The sequence below is a fragment of the Amphiprion ocellaris genome, chromosome 15, assembly GCF_022539595.1.
Source record: "Amphiprion ocellaris isolate individual 3 ecotype Okinawa chromosome 15, ASM2253959v1, whole genome shotgun sequence".
NCBI lineage: Eukaryota > Metazoa > Chordata > Actinopteri > Pomacentridae > Amphiprion > Amphiprion ocellaris.
The window spans coordinates 1,638,652-1,655,371 of NC_072780.1; the positions used below are offsets into that span (position 1 = coordinate 1,638,652).

Here is a 16,720-nt window from a genome sequence, read left to right on the forward strand (position 1 = left end):
AAGCATTTGTTAAAGGTAAAATTGGGTTTAATTGGCAGATTTTGGCTTAAATTAAATCCAGTAAATTTCTAGCATGAGTAGAGTGCTTGCATCGGTGCACAGGAGGTCAGTTAAACGTGCAAAAAATCTGCATGTATCCACATAAAAGCAAACAATTCAACATATGGTGTTTAAGTTGAATTTCTCCTTCATGCAAATCACTATTTCCTGTTTATTATGGCACAAGTTTGAACATGATTCCTGTTATTTCTCACAAACTCGAGCAAACGCTGGTGGTAACATTTCAGGGTTTGTTTTTTTTTTATTTGACTCGAGGGTTTTCAACAACTCACTTTTTAGGCAAAGAAAAAGGATAGTAATTTAGTAATAATATTACATGGTTTAGTTTTACAGAAAAATAAAAAGGAAAAAACACGTCTGGACAGGACCTAAGTAATGAACTATGTGTACACGCTTTGTTACAAAAATGGGGCTTAAGTGTGGCAATGAGGGAGCAGGTAAAGGGAAGGGGAGGATATCACATCGATACATATACTCATCCCGCTGTTTTACAAAGACAGTCCCCGACTGGTTCCCTCCCGCCCATACAATACCGACAATGATAAAAGAAATGATACTTGGAGTAAAAAACAGCAAATAATCAATATATAATAAAATATAATACGAATTGTACAGTACACTCCTGTTATTTCTCTTGTCCTTTTCAAATCCTGAACACATAAACAGCTTGAGTTGTGTTTTTGCTCTGTTCACGCCCGTTTTTTTTTTTTAAAAAGTCACAAAAGTAGTGTACATTAAAAACAAGGTCACCAACACTTTCTGTTCCTCCCAACACCTTCTCTACCTTTTTAGTCACTTTAGCACAGTATGGCCTTTAGTGACAAATAAACCCTTTTACTGCCCCAACACTCATCTTCATGAGCTTCTTAGAGTATCACATCAGGACTTTTCTTTTTCCTTAGAAGATAAATTTATCTCGAGGGCAAATGTTGTCTCAGTATAAAAAAGTGAGTTTTCTCCACTGGGGTAACAAATAAACACATAGAGCAATAGACAAAGACTATACGTTTTAACTGAGTAATGTGAAGATATTCTGAAAAAATAAACTGGTACTGGAGGTTTGTCACCCCTACAACAGGCCAATCCATGTTTATGCGCAAACACTGCTAAAGGGGAAATTTAAATATATATATAAAAAAAAATACAAGATGATAGAAAAAACTCAAATTAACTTTTCAAACAGATGCTACTAAAGTCACGTTGTCTAGAGTTCCTTCACCTTTGGGGAAGGGGAGACAGACGGTGGTGGTGGTTTTGATTTTGGGCCTTTTGAAGTCCACGTTAGTTCATCGTCCACCTGAGGGTTGTTTACAGGTTCATCCAGGGGAGATTCTGATAGTCACACTAAACCCTCCGCCTTCTCCCACATCTTTTTGTGTTAAAAACGTGCTAGCTCTTGCTCGCTTCTTGGATTATTTAAAAAAAATAAACATCAAAAAACAATCTAGTCTAGAAAACTGTTTGTGTTCACTGACTATACTCAGCCAGGACTGTTGATCTCTCAGGCTGGACCAGAGCCGGGACCGTCAGCTGGACCGGAGAATGTCCACTGCTGTCCGACTGGTCGTGAGACGACGGAGACCTCATCTTCATCAGCGCCCAGGCCCCGCTACTGGTCGTCACGCCCCGGCAGGAGAACTTGTGCCGAGCCAGGAGCCCCGGGTTCCAGAAACGGTGTCGGCATTTGTGGCATTGGAATGCAGCTTGTTTCAGATGCTGGCCCCTGTGTTTCAAGGCTTTGTGTAAGGAGCTGGTGCGTCGTCCGCACACCTGGCACCGCAGACGGGCGTGGCGGCCTGAGTTCCTCGGTGGATGCCGGATGGCGTGGTGGACCAGCAGGGAGCCGTGCTTGGCGTACGTGGTGCTGGGGCAGATGGGGCAGGGGAAGCGCTTGAGAGGGACGTCCATGGAGGTGAGCCCCGTGACTCTGACGGCGCCCCCGCACCATGACTTCACTTTCATCACGCCACCCTTTATCCTCAGCTGGGCCAGCATCTTCTTCTTGTTGAGCTGAGCCTGCAGTTTGCCCCTCCTCTTCCTCAGCATCGACAGCTTCCTGCGAGTGTCTTTACTTAGGGGGACACCCACCAGCTTTCCGTCTCTCATGATGCTGTGGATCACCACGCGCCTTTTTTTCTTTCGGTGTTTTCTTGTCTGTCCATGCCGCTTTTGGAAGTTTTTTGCACGGTAGTGAAAAGGGTGCTGCAGCTGCTGCTGTGGTTGTTGTTGTGGATGTTGTGGCTGTTGCGGTGGCTGCTGCTGCTGTTGTTGCCCTGAAGCCCCCTGCTGCATGTGGGACGACCCGGCATAGTTGGAACCTGAACCGGAATCGTAGAAGAGCGGCGAGTATCCAGAGGGTTGGGATTGGTTGACGCGCTGGCCGCTCCGGTCGATGCCGTGCTGAGACAGCTTGTGCCGCACTAAACTGTTTGAGTAGGCGAAAGCTTTGCCACAAACCTCACAACGAAAGGACTTCTCCAGTCCGACCCCGCCCCCATGGACGGTCTGTTGATGTGCCGTCAGGTGGAAGTAATGGCGGAATGACTTCCAGCACACTGTGCAGGTATAAAGCCTCTGAGAGGGGGTGCCAGATGTCGGAGACTTTTCTCCTTGGGAGCAGGACGAGAAGTAGTCAGAGTTTCCCGAGTTGGCGACCTGACTGATGGCAGCAGCAGCACCTTTTATCCTCCTCCCCTGGTTGTCGATCTCCCCCTTCCTGTGCAGCTTCCCGTGCCTCACTAGACTTTGGGCGTAGGCAAACATCTTCCCACAGAGGTTGCATTTGTAGTTCTTTTGCCCTGAGTGCACAGTCAGATGCTTAGTGAGGTGGAAAGGCTCCCGGAACATTTTGCCGCAGACATCGCAGGCGTGAGGCTTCTCCCCCGTGTGAACGCGATTGTGGCGCCGCAATGTCTCCGCCCGTCTGAAGCGCTTGCCACATATCTGACATCCGTAGGGCCTCTCTGAGCCGTCCCCTGGAGGCGCAGGGCTCCTCCTCCTCCGGACAATAGTGTTCGGGTCCCTTTTCTCTCGGGGCTTTCTGGGCCTCCTGGGCTTTGTGTGGGGCTGGCTGGGGTGGGTCAGGGGCATGGTGGAGCCATTGAGGCTGGACGTGGATGACGGTCCACCCAAGTTACCAAACCCCAACCCCCCCAGCAGCCCCCCAATGATATCCCTCCTCTCTCCTTCCCGGCTCTCTGTGTTTATGTCACATGAGGCTGCAGCTGCAGCGGCAATGGCCGACATCGCGCTGCTGGTGACCTCATCCTCTGAATCATCCAATAGGGACGAGAGGGGGAGGTGGGGCTGCTGTGTCTGTTGCGGCTGATGGTGGTGGTGCTGTTGTTGACTCTGTGGATGTGGATGAAGAGTTGGGGCTAAAGGGGCTTTACGGAGAGTCTGGTTGGTCATTTCACTGGCTAATGTACTCTCTGAGGGGTACAGCGATGAAGACTGTGACCGTCTGTAGTCGTCGACGCCACTGTTGTAAGACGACTGGTTCTGGTAGCGATTTCTAGAGTAATCTGTTGCATACTTGTCATTCGCCATCCCCGCCCCATCGTTTGAAATCGCGACCCTTTCCCCACTGCTCCCCATTTTGCGGCTGCTCGGGTTGGACGATGCGCTCCCTCCACTGCTGGCCCGGTTTTTGGAGCTGCGAGGTGGTTTGCCACAAGCCCCCGAGGCAGCATGGTTGAGAAGAGATGTGCTCTCACGGAAACAACGCCCACAAGCCGGGCAGCGGAAAGGCTTCTCGTCATGGATTTTCTCATGTCTCGTGAGTGACTCTCGACGATTGAAGGACTTTTGGCAGATGCTGCAGACAAAAGGCCGGTTTTCTGAGTGGGTGACACTGTGCTGGATGAGGTGACCCCTCTTTTTAAACCTCTTCCCACATTCGCCACAGCAGAATATCCTCTCCGGGCTGGGAGAGTTACAGTCCGACTTCCTGCTTTGGCTTTCTGGTGTCAAACCGTGGCTGCGGAGGTGCCTTCGAAGGCTGGACAGGTGGGTGAAGGTTTTACCACACTCACCACAGTGGTAAAGGGGTTCTGGTTCAGGCTGGCCTGACGAGCTATTGCTGTGACTGTCCTGGGACTTGGACAGCTGTTGGTTGCCGTTGGCTACGAGCACAGAGGTGGAGTTTGAGGAGGCGGGAGCAGATGACGAAGAGGACACTGTGGAGGACGACTGCTGTTGCTGCGAGGACGAGGAGAGGAGAGAGGAATGCTGTGGCTCACTTCCGATGCCACTTAGACCAACACCCCCAGACCCTCCGCCTACCAGGCCCGTCGAGGAGCTCTGACTGTGCCCACTCGAGCTGCTGTTGTGGCAGTTACTGACGCTGCTGCTGCTATGGCTGTGGCTGCTGTGGCTGCTACTTTCACTTTTCCTCTGGGGCAGGTAGCCCGCCATCGCTTTCTTTCTCCTGCTTCCTCCGCTCGAAGCAGACGTAGACGAGCTGTCTCCCGACTTTGTCCCGTCGTCTTTAGAGAGCGACAGGTGCAGCGGCAGGGGCAGGGGGAGGCCGGCCTCCTGCTGCATTAGTGATGCTATCTGGTTGGAGGAAAGGACTGGAATGCCTTGGAAATCAAAGCCTCCCAGTGGAGCGGGCTGTGGGGCCGGGTGGAGGGGGTGCGGGTGGTGAGTGTGGCTGTGTGGGTGCGATAAGGCATGAGGGGTCAGCTGCTGTTGCTGCTGTTGAGGCTGTGGAGCTGTGTGGCTGTGGCTGTGGGAGGAGTGGAGGGCGGGAGGCGGGGCTAAGGCTGAGTTCGACTCGGTGGCCCCCTGGCCGAGGCCCAAGCCCAAGTGGTTGTGAGTCCCCTGCTGGACGAGGAACTGCTCCAGGCTGCTGTTGGTGGGGACGCCCGACAGGAAGTACTGGTTGGCGGCGAGCATGCAGCTGAACTGCTGGTGGAGGCTGCGGGGATCAGACTGGCTGACAAGGGGGACTGCAGTGCTGCCGGAGGGGTTGTTGGACACTGAAGCAGAGGTGGAGGGCGAAGGTGAGGAAGAGGAGGGTCCAGGGGAGGGCTGGGCGACAGAGAGCCCCGGATGTAACGGGGGAGGTGGGGGTGCTGGTGCAACAACTCCCCCGATCACCCCTGCGCTTCCCCCACTGCTGCTCCCGCCAAAGTCGAACCGTCCCATCCCGGAGTGGAGCTGCTCCTGAGCCAGCGCCGCCTCGGCTGGGTGAAACGGTCGCAGGAACTGGGGGTATCCCGACGAGGAACTCCCACTCCCGCTGCTGCTACTACTGCTCATCTTGCTGGACTTCCTGGAGCTGTGGGACGACGAGGACGACTGGCTCTGGTGGGAGATGGAGGGGGGCGGGGCGCTCATTTTGGCGAATAATGACGAGGAGTCGGCAAAGGCGTTGCTCCGAGAGCTCTGGAGGGACCCCAGACCGAGGCCGGACAGGAGGCTTCCAGAGCTGTCAGCAGAGGGCTGGTGCTGCTGCTGGAGCTGCTGCTGATGCTGCAGCTGGACTTGCTGTTGGTGGCTCAGTTGTCGTTCTAATCCAAGGCCTTTGAACTGGTGGGCTTGGTGTCCACTTAGCATCTCTAAAATGTCCATGGGGTACTTGCTGAACTGGAACATCTCCCAATGCAGCTGTGGCAAAGTGTCGAGGGGGTAAAACTACCCCGTCCACTAAGTCCAGTTTCTAGAAACAGTAATGAGCCCTTATCAAACTAACACAGTTTGATCTTCAGAGGTAGAGGCCGCTGCGGTTTCTACCCCAGACTTCCAACAAGCCACTAAAATCCAACAAAAGCCGATGCTTGAGTCTCTCACATGAATGTACCACTAATACATTTACTCTCCATTTAAAAGCGAAGCCTCCAGCTGTGTCTCTGGGATGCTATAAAATGGGTCATAAATAGGCGATATACTAAACGATATTAAAAAACTGAGTCTGTAGTGTTCCTTTTAAGTGTTCCATAACCGTAAGCTGATTTTTAGAGTCAGATCAGCAGTCCCACGAAGTGGAGTGTGTCCGTTATTCCAGAGGAGGATGAACCATCGCTTCCCGGCCCTTCTGTCCCGTCATGAAGTTTTGTTGGGAGCCTGAAGGAAGACAAAGAAAGGACAACAATCAGTTAGTGATACTGAGCAGAAAAACTAAATAGCAGCAGTTTATTAAACCTCAAACCCCGGATGCTGAATGTCTCACAAGGAACCCCAAACATAAACAACTCAGCTGAACCCTCCTGTCATGTTGCGGGTCAAATTGACCCATTTTAAAGTAAAAGAAATCTTTGAAAAAAAGTACTTTTTCAGTATGAAACGTCCGCCACTTGGCTTAATAAGCGTAATCAACATATAAAAAGGCTCGTTGCATGCATTTCTGGTTCAAAAACAGTGCTTAAATAAAGTTTGCTTTCAATGGTGAGCTTTTTGCATCAAAATTTCACTCATGATGTACACCAACTAGTGTATGTTCTGGTTGACAATAAAGTGGCTATTCTATTCTATTCTATTCTATTCTATTCTATTCTATTCTATTCTATTCTATTCTATTCTATTCTATTCTATTCTATTTCAAATCCTCATGACTCATTTGTCTTGATTTTAAGTCAGCAGGTCAATTTGACCCTCAACAGAAGAGGTATCTTGTGTTAATTTGCTCCAAAGAAAGAAAAAAATTCAAAATGCAAAATAATTTAAAAAAATAATAAAATCATTGCCATGTATCTTATGTAGGTCTTTCCAATCTACATTTAAAAAAAAGCTTAACCACGATTTTTTAAAATGAAAAACGAGTTAATTATCCTCACTGAACATCTGTGAGAGATAAAGAACACCGTTGCACTAAATATTGACGGAAATGATTAGTAATGGAGTTAATAATGAGATATAAACAATGTTTATTTGGATTTTTTGGTTTCTGGCACTTCTGGATAATTAAACGTGGCCCAGGAACATCATTGCTGTTCTCAAGAAATGAACATAACAGGAGAGTTAAGCAGAAGCGTTTGATTTGGCTGAATATAACATGGCTAGGATAAACAGATGCTTCGCTGCAGTGGTGCTTATTTATGATTTACTCAAGTGACAATCTAATTAATCTAACAATGCTGTTGAGGCCATCCACATTTTCTGTGGCTCTACGTTTACAAATTTAAATGCAACTTTCAGGTGCACATTTCCCCAAACAAAACAAAGCACAGCCATAGCTACCACATTTAATTAAATAAATAAACACGGCGACAACGTCCAACTCGGCCTACGTGGAAACTGGGTCACTGCCTTCCTCTTATACCCACTCGGACGCCTCAGCAGCTGTTGCACAATTATTTTTGTACAACTCTGGAAATCTTGGAGTGCGCTCCGCATCCCATTGTTTAATCAAGCAGGTAAACTTTTCTACAGCTCGATTCCTACCATCAGCTTAAACTCAGCGATCCTTCTGCTCAACAGCTGCCAGAAACTCATCACTTGTGTTTCTCTGTTTTGTTCTAAATGTTAAAGCTGCGCATCCAGATTGTATTTTAATTACTGTTTTAATCATGTTAGTTTAATCTTTAGTGGGCACAAGACTGTCAAGAGAAACTGAAATCAGCAATCAAGAAAAATAAATAGTGTCAAAAAGGAAATAAGTAATCTTTTTTTTGGGATACTCAAATCTACCTACTAAATAGACAATTTATTTATTTTATTTTTTCTTTTGTGTGAACAGACATACAAGTAAAACGAGTCCCTCCAGGAATTCGCGATGTTGCGATCTCAACAATTAACGCAAATTCAACCAACCACGTTGCAATGTGGTCCAATCACCACAACTTTTCTGCCATTTTGTCCCGCCTCCCGTGAGTTCCACCAATCATAGCAGTCACCGAATTCACTTCCTTGTTTGTGGTCTGGAGATGCAGACATGTCCCATTCTAATGTCTGTCATTTACCAACAAAAATTACTGCTAAAGACGGTGAAAAACAATTAATTCCCTGATGTTCTTCACCAAAGCAGAGCTAAACTGTTTTACACCCGTGAAATATTGTGGTGGAAAACAAACAAAAACCATCGACTGATAAACACTTTTCTACCACCAAACATATCAGGAGAAGGTCTGAAAGGAGCAGAAACAGACCAGACAGATCACCGTGATGGAAGCTGTTGATCCAGATCTGTTGGAGCTCTGAAACAATGAAGGGAAGTTAGATTCATTGACAGATATGTCCAAATATGATTGATTCAATAGTAAATGATCATTTAGTGCCTTAAATCTACCAACCACTTCCTGTTAAACCAGTATCTGGCTGCTGCTAGTTTCCCACCGTGGTGCACCAGCTGGTGGAAATGGGTTGGAGCATTAAAGAATTAGTTTAGGAAGAAATACAGTCAATTAAAATGTTGAAACATGTTCTAAAAGCTGAAAAAAATGCAACGTTTTATCAATTGTCACTGTTTCCTGCAATTTCATTGCAACATTTATATCGTAATTTTTTAGAAAAGCTGCTGCGAATTCAGGCATTTTAGGGCCGCAACAATCTGGAAAAAAGCTACGAAATCCTGGAAGGACTTATTTTAGTTTTTGTTTTATTTGTATCGTCTAATCATGGATGTAACGAGGAACTGGATAACGGAATTAAAGAAATAATTGTGAATTAAGAACTAACCACGGATACTTTTGTTTAAAATAATAATAAAGAATTGCTTGGTTAAATCTGTCATTCTGCAATAAAAACACTGGTTATTCTGGAAATTAGTGCTGGTCGGAGGTCATTAATGGCCACAGAAGTCTCTGTCATGGTGCCCGTTGCTGCTAAACTCATCCAGGTCCTGGTGATTGTAGGAGCTTCAGGAGAAACCAGCCAGACTTCTCTGGAAGACGTTTCTAGAAACGTTTCTAGAAAGAGAAGTCCGGCTGGTTTCTCCTGAAGCTCCTACGACTAAAAGGTGGTGCAGGAAGAATGTTCTCACATCAGCTCTGGTTGGAGGAAGAAATATTGTCAATAAATAAGTCAAGCAACAGGCCTACGCCAATGACAAACTCAAAACACACTGGATTCAGCTCTGGAAAACTGAGTATTTGGACTGCTGCTACACATTTGGAGATTCAAAAACACTAGAATAGTTGTCTTATTTTAAACTTTAGAGGCAGTAATAAGTGTGGCAGATGGAGCTCAAAGAGGGAGAAGAGGTCGGTGGCTGAAAATGTCTCCTGTCTCCTGGTCAGTCTCTGCTGGACAACATGGCTGCCTGTCGCCACCAGTTTAAAAAAGCTGGTCTAATGACATCGTCTTTGTGTGTGAGAGGAGAACAGCAGCAGCTGAGAGCATTCATGTTTTCTCTCCATCTCTAATGGGTTGTTGTTTTTTAAACTAATTAAACAATTAGTTTATCCGTAAACATGTGGGTCACTACATTACAGCTTGACACCGTTAACCCTCACAGGAAAGCAGCACTTCACTACTAATATATAAAATGATGCTTAGAGGTTCAGTTCTAGTGTCTGATTTAAATCCACCACTTAGCTTTTAACACTGATTTACAACCGATTCCCAGTCAGAATGCATAATATCTGACTCGGATGTCAACCTTACGGCCAAATCTGATGTCGGTGAGTCTAAAAGTATAATTAGTATGATTCTTCTAATGTGACATCAAGCAAGTTATTGAGACTTTAATTTAAAAAGATGAAAAAAACAAACTGATATGCAGCATGACAGCAACTATGGCAATAAGCAGCATGATTTATAGGTAAATATTCCTTTTCTATTCACACATCTTCAGTCTTTCATTATTTAGCCCTCTGAATCCCAAAACACAGCGGCAAGTTGTCTTAAACAGATTTAATAAATCTGCAAAATGACACCATTTATCAAGCAGAAATTGCAAAAACACAGTATCTGATTTTTAATTTTGCTCTAATCCATCTGTGATCCCATGACCTCCACCTCATACAGCTGCTTCAGCTTCAAACAAAAAAAAACACAAGAATTTTTTTAAACTGAATGTTACTGAATGTGTCTTTCTGTAATTTTCTGCATAAGTTAATCCAGAGGCTTTAAACAGGTTTAGAACAAAGGTTAGGTTCTGGTCAGTCGTTTGTTCTCGTGTCTCAGTCTTGCCTTCTTCTGAGTGACGTGCGTTTCTAAAAACTGAGGTTAAATCTGCTCTTAATTCTGACCTTCCCTTGGCTTTGCACGTGAACGACTCTCCCCTGAGACAGAAACCAGAGAAGCCAAACATCCTGATGTGTGCCGTCACATCTGTGTACAGTTTGAAGCTGGCAGAGTGACAGCGGGGACTCACATCGAAGAACATTTCTGAAAATATGTCATCAAATTCCTGCTCAAAATCAAAGCAGAAACCCAGAAACCTTTTATGTACACTCGCATTTGTAAATCAGAAAACTAAAGGTTGGAGAGCTTGTACATAGCAGTGCTTCTGTTGACAAAAGATCCTGACTAAATCTAATTATATCTTACAGGAGCTGTTGCTGGAATTCTAGGAATGTTATTATGGACTGGAAGCAATGTTAATAATTTCCACACACAAAAATTCTTCTATTAAAAATGACGAGAAATTTCTACGCAATCTGTCCTGATTGTATTGACTCATCTGCACCATCATCCCACCAGGCTGCAGAAACGAGGTTACAAACCCGACAGGTGTAGATCAGAAATGAGGAAAAACAAATAACACACACGCCGACAGAAAAGTCAACTCAACCAACCACTAGACGTGTCACTCCAGCACTGGAAAACGGTTTGAAAACTGCAAGAAATGTAGACGGGAACACAACCAACTTCTCTAGCTTACAATGAGTCAAAGCATTCTCCCTCCAAATGACTGGGACTAGCGTTAACAGCAAAACCATCGCTCAGAACCAAACAACAGGGGCTCTGTCTGCCTTTTAGTCATTAGTGGGTCTCTGGCAGGAGTCAGACCTGCAGCTGTTTGTCTATTTCACCTTTTGCTAAACTACACATTTTACAATTAATACATGAAAAGAAAATGCCAACACCAGTACACAGCAGCCAATCTATGCATCAGAACATGTTGATCTATTTGATGCTTCTTTAACAGTATTGTTGTACACGTGGAGGAGGAAACATCAGAAAGAATCCAGTTACTGGAGGTCCTCGGTTTACGACTTCCTCGACCTACAGCGTTTCATCGTTACATCAGAACTGGTTACGTGGAACTAGTTGATGAGTGGAGCGGATGAATACGTCATCATGGTGCTATCAGACAGCTTTGTTTCCATTCTCTGGTTGTACTCCACCTTGGATTGTGCTACATTCACTAACTTTCTGTCCTTCATTATGGCTCCCAGCATAAGTCAGACTCTTCTGATGCTTGGAAGAAAAGGAAAGCCGTCTCCACGGAAGTGAAATTAGACAGAATAAAACACTGGGAATAGGAAGAAACACCGACCAACATGGATCATGTTGTAAAAACAGGTCAACATATTGTAGTGACCCTCTGTGATGAATGAGTGAGACTTTATCTGGTTCTCTGCTGGTTTATTGAACCTTCACACAGGCTACTGTGGACCGTAGCCAACGCCAGAATAACTAGAAAAACCCCATAACTTAGCTCCAGAATTAGCCACCGTTCCCAGCTCTCTCTACTGCTGACTCTCAGCCAATCAGAGGTGAGCTAACTAAACATGGCACGTTCACTGACATCAGGTAAATCTGGAACGGAACAATAAACATTGAAACCTCAACATCAACAACAATATCAGTCCATTACAATATTCTGTTATCTTCTAGTAAAATGATTCATACATGCATGAAAGTCGTTGTTTTTTATGACTTTTTGAAGAACTGATCGATATTGTGATGCACGGAACGGCTTTGTTTACGTTTTCATCGGAGTTCCGACTTACGGCGATAATCAACTTACATAGATCAGTAGGAACGGACCTCTGATGGAAGCGTATTGATTTTAAAATCAATGATAGTTTTAAACCGGAACAAAATTTGGTTTAAATCAGGATTCAGCCTTAAACTAATTATGATGAAAGAGATTCCTCACACATTAATGATAATGAATGCATATTATAAAAATACATAATGTGATATTTTAGGTCATGTCGCCCGGCTGTACCTTCAAGACACGACCACATCTGCGGATCAACCGATTACCACAACAGTCAACTAACAGAAACAGTTTTCACTGCCTGAACTAAAATAAATGACAACTAGTTCAGCAAAACATCTGTTAAATCCCAGATAAAACTTCTCCAATCACAATAAGGACTATCACTCTTCCTGCTGATTAAACCACTGGACAGACCGGACATTTTACATTCTAAATATTATTCATCACATCTGTAAACTCATCTGCACCTACTTATGTCATTTGCATATTTCTGTATCACTCCTGTATATTCTTGGATATGTTGGTATTTTTTTTTCTTTCCATATTATATTTTCTATATTCTTATTTTATTCTAATTTATTTTATTTATCTTACTTTATTTTATGTTACCTTCACTTTATACCTGACCCTAAATAAAGTCTGTCTAAGTCTAAGTCTCAGCTCAGTATAATGTAATTTATGTTTACAAAAATCACAAATATATAACCATTAACAACCTAATAATTAACTACAAGCTGAAGATAAGAATCCAAGTCTGGCAGATTCTGGGTTTATCCGTTCATTTTTGAGTCAGCAGCAGGGAGTCTACAGGTTTTATTTCCAACCAATAAGCAGCTCGCCTCACTGATCAGTGACCTTTTAACCAGAGAAACAAATAATTGCATCATTGACTCCTGATTGTCTGCAATAAAAACTGTCACTGGCCCATCACCACCTCAGTAATGTACGTGGAATTTCCACACTAGAGCTCAGATGTGTTCACGGTAAAAAAAAACAAACATAAATCTTACAAAGTATTTGTCACTGAATGACAGATTTCCTCCCGACGGTTTGCATTTCTCTGCAGCTGCCTTTGAAGTACATTTGTTGCTTTTTGGTTGGCATGAAAACAGAAGAAAAAAAAGCAGAAACACATCAACGTTGACAATCAGTTTATCACACGTTACCATGACACTCTGTGCCCTTACACATCCCTGGCCTGAGAAACAATAAAATAACAACGACAAAGCTGCAATCTACGATTATTATCATTATTAATTAAACTGATGAGAAATGTGTGGTTGATAAAACATAAAAAACTATAAAAAATGCAAGGTGACTTCTTTAAATGTGTTATTTTCACTTAAAGCTAAAAGATTCACTTTACTATGATGTAGGAGAAAAAACTGCAGAATTTTTAAAAATTTTACAACATTGAATATTCAGAATTTTAGCATTTTTGCTTGGGGGGAAAGAAAAAAAACATTCATTTTTATAAGCGCCGATTGTTGTTTTTTTTCAAAACTTTATTGTTGCCTCCTTTCTAACTAATTTAACAAAAATAAACATTAAAAAATTAGAATAAATGAGAATAAATTACATTTTCAATCGTTCCTTTTAGGTGCAAGTGAAGTAAACTAGCACACACTTGAACCAAAAACTTGATTTAATTTTGTGACAGCAAATATTTTGCCAGTATTTATGGCTAGAGATGATCAATAAAATCCTCCACAAACAGGAATATCTAATTCACTGAAGCAGTTCTGGCAGCTCTTAATGTTTTTTTTTTCACATCTGGATTTCTTATTGCGCTCTCTTAAAATATTCCTCCTAATGATTGACAACAGCAAACATATTCTCCTACATAGCAGGTAAAAAAAAAAAAAAAGAGTCCAGACAGCCTATCAGAAGCATATGGTGTTATAAAAACACCTGATCCAGTGAGAGAGTGTCTGACAATACATATTTTTAAATTTTTTTTTACTACAGCTTTATTGTGAAAATCAGAGTTCTCAACCTCTTCTAACCCTCCACCCTGTTTTCAAGAGAGGAGCTAAGTTACCCTACAGTCACATACTGATGTTTTTAACGAGCCTTGAGGAGCTCTAAACTAATTGTGCTGCAAAAATGTACACTTAGGATCTACTTGCATGTATTTTTTCATGAATATTGTACTGAGCTACCATCTCAGACATGACCAGGGCTACCGACGCACCTGCAGCATCTACAAAACATGCATATATGCTGTGAAAAACACACAGTGACTTCTATAAATGTGCTGTTTTGACCAATCAACACGGCAAAAGCAACAAGATTCACTTTAATATGATGTAGGAGAACAAACTGTGGGGATTTCTCACATTTTACAACATGGAATATTCAGAATTTGGACATTTTTGCTCGGAGGGAAAAACAACAGTTTCGCAGTAATGTAAATTATCAATTTCCAATCTATTTGCATGCATTTTTCCATGACTACTGCACTGTACCGTGCTACTGTCTCAGACTATTATATGACCAGGGTTACTGATGCACCTGCAGCATCTACAAAACGTGTGTTTTCTTGAATACTAAACAAATAAATTACATATTCCTCATTCATTTAATTCATGCTGCTTAAAAAACAAAAGCAGGCAGCAGCTTGTTGACATCTGGAGTAAACTGTGTAGTTAATTGGTTATATATCTGACTTTTCTGAAGATTCGGCGCCACTTTTCTGTAAAATGCATGCTGAGATATGCGCATTTTCAAATGACTTAAGCTTCAGTTAAATATTCCGTCACTTCACACTTAAATGTTGATCATGACACAGAAACTAATGAAGGCACCAGTTAGAGGCTGAATCTGGAGCGGGGAGGCTGCATGTTGTTTGCATCTTACCGGCGGATCCACAGGTCTGGAGCTCCCCGCTGGACCGCAGCCGTGGAAGGAAACGGCCCGCTTCCTCCGGAGACAACCGACGCCTTCAGGTGGACGATCTGAAACAGGTGAACGGATGCAAACACCCGTTATCAGTCAGTCACTCACCGAAGGCTGCTAGCATCCGTCAATCAGCCAGCCAGCTAACGGTACCCAACTCCTCTATCAGACTCTCAAAAACTGATATAAAATGCATTTCTTTGGCTGAATTTACACACTCACATATTCAGCGTGTTGTAAATTAAGCTGAAATGTGTGTGACAACGTTAAAACATGACTAATAAGTGAAGTAACACAGCGCTGGGGGAGGTCTCCTGAAGCTAACGGTGCTATCGGCTTAGCTGCGCCGTTAGCCGCTGTTAGCTCGGCGGCTAGCAGCTAGCAGGCTAACTAGCATCCTTCGGCTGGAAGCGGCTCCTGTTTGGGTTTTTACCTCGGAGCTGGACACGTCTGGCGGCCAAGCGAGCTCAGAAACAGGGCGGTGAAAGTGTGGAAGCACCGAGGAGAGGGCGCGCCGAGAGAGCGGAGTCCCTACTGGCTGTCAGCGGGGCCTTTTTCTTCATCCGTGGAACAACACTGTGAAAGGCCCGGCTCTCCATCTGCTTTTCACTCGCTAACAAAAACTGTCCCCGCCGGCCCGGCCCGATCCGACCATTGTCTGCCTCCCCCGACCCGCAGCTCCGGCCGCTCACTGCTCGTCTTCAGCCTCACGGCGCCTTTGTTTTGTTTCCGTCGTGTTTTTCCTGCTCTTCTCCGCCTGTTTTCCGCCCTGTGTCGGTTTTCGGTGTCCCCCTCGGTAGACGACGGCTGCTCCGCTGCTGCTAGCCTTAAAATGGTAGTTTCCTGTCTGCATAATGGTTCCGGGTAGAGCCGGGCTCGGGTCAGTCCGTCCGGCCGCCGCTCTGGTCCACCTCCGGCCCTCCGAGTGTCAAACACGGACCCGAGCCAGCATGATGCTCGTCAATAAATAAACTGTGCGCGTGCTCACGTACACGCGCCTGCATGCGTGCACGTCCGCACTCCGCTGAGAGAGATGAAAGTGAGCGTCCTGACACCGCGTGCCATCAAGTCCCCGCGCGCCTCTGTGTTTGCATGTGTGTGTGAATGTGTGTGTTTTCACGCCGAGTGTGTGAAATGTTAATTAGTCAATTAAAGATATCATTACGGCGCATGCTGCATAGCATTACAAGGTGTCTGTGGTGCGTGTGTGTGTGTGTGTGTGTGTGTGTGTGTGTGTGTGTGTGTGTGTTCTTGTTTTTGCTACCTCGTGGGGACTTTGGCCTGACTACACACAAACTGGTGGGGACTCGTGTCCCCGTGGGGACCAAAAATGAGGTCCCCACGGGCAAACCACCACCAGAGGCTTCAAAACTTTATTTAAACATGCCTGGTGACATTTTCTCAAAAGTCCTCATGGGGCTGTTCCACCTGAAAAAATGTGTGTGTGTGTATCTCTATGCGACCTTAGTGGTCACACAGCGCTACTGCAGTCCCCATCAGGTAGATGTTCTGGTTCTGTGTGTCACTACTTGTCACCGATTGTCCACTCGCGTGCGCCGCCTACAGGTCAAAAGTAGTATTGCAGGTTGGGCATACATTTTAAACCTTGTGTTTTTTTGAGCAGAGATACACAAGATTGAATTGCTAAATATATAATAATAATAATAATAATAATAATAATAATAACAAACAAAATAAAAATAAAATTTACAGGTTGAATGTGTTATCACATGTATTGACATATTCTTTAAATGCATGAATCACCTTTATGAAAGGTTGAATATTAGAATAGAATTAAACTCAAATGTTTTTGTTTTAGGATATTTGAGTTCAAATATTTGGAAGTACATTGAATTAGTAGTAGAAAGAGTTGTTGTAGATTGGTGTTTTACCTTAGTAATTTATTAGCTATAGTTTCATATC

The 16,720-nt window shown here is 44.2% G+C and overlaps 1 protein-coding gene across 1 annotated transcript; it reads right to left on the reverse strand.

Annotated features, from left to right (window-relative positions):
- Nucleotides 1-276: 276 nt before the first annotated feature.
- On the reverse strand, nucleotides 277-15,942 carry znf865 (zinc finger protein 865). Its single transcript, XM_023264180.3, has 3 exons — nucleotides 15,231-15,942; nucleotides 14,759-14,856; nucleotides 277-6,129 (listed from the first exon to the last, which is right to left on the reverse strand). The coding sequence occupies exon 3, from the start codon at nucleotides 5,659-5,661 to the stop codon at nucleotides 1,528-1,530; it is 4,134 nt and encodes a 1,377-aa protein (XP_023119948.2). The 5' UTR covers nucleotides 5,662-6,129; nucleotides 14,759-14,856; nucleotides 15,231-15,942; the 3' UTR covers nucleotides 277-1,527.
- Between the last annotated feature and the right edge of the window lie 778 nt (nucleotides 15,943-16,720).

What these genes read in the sequence shown, in the direction of transcription:
- znf865 (XM_023264180.3), bottom strand. Translation starts at nt 5,661, where the DNA reads ATGTTCCAGTTCAGCAAGTACCCCATGGACATTTTAGAGATGCTAAGT.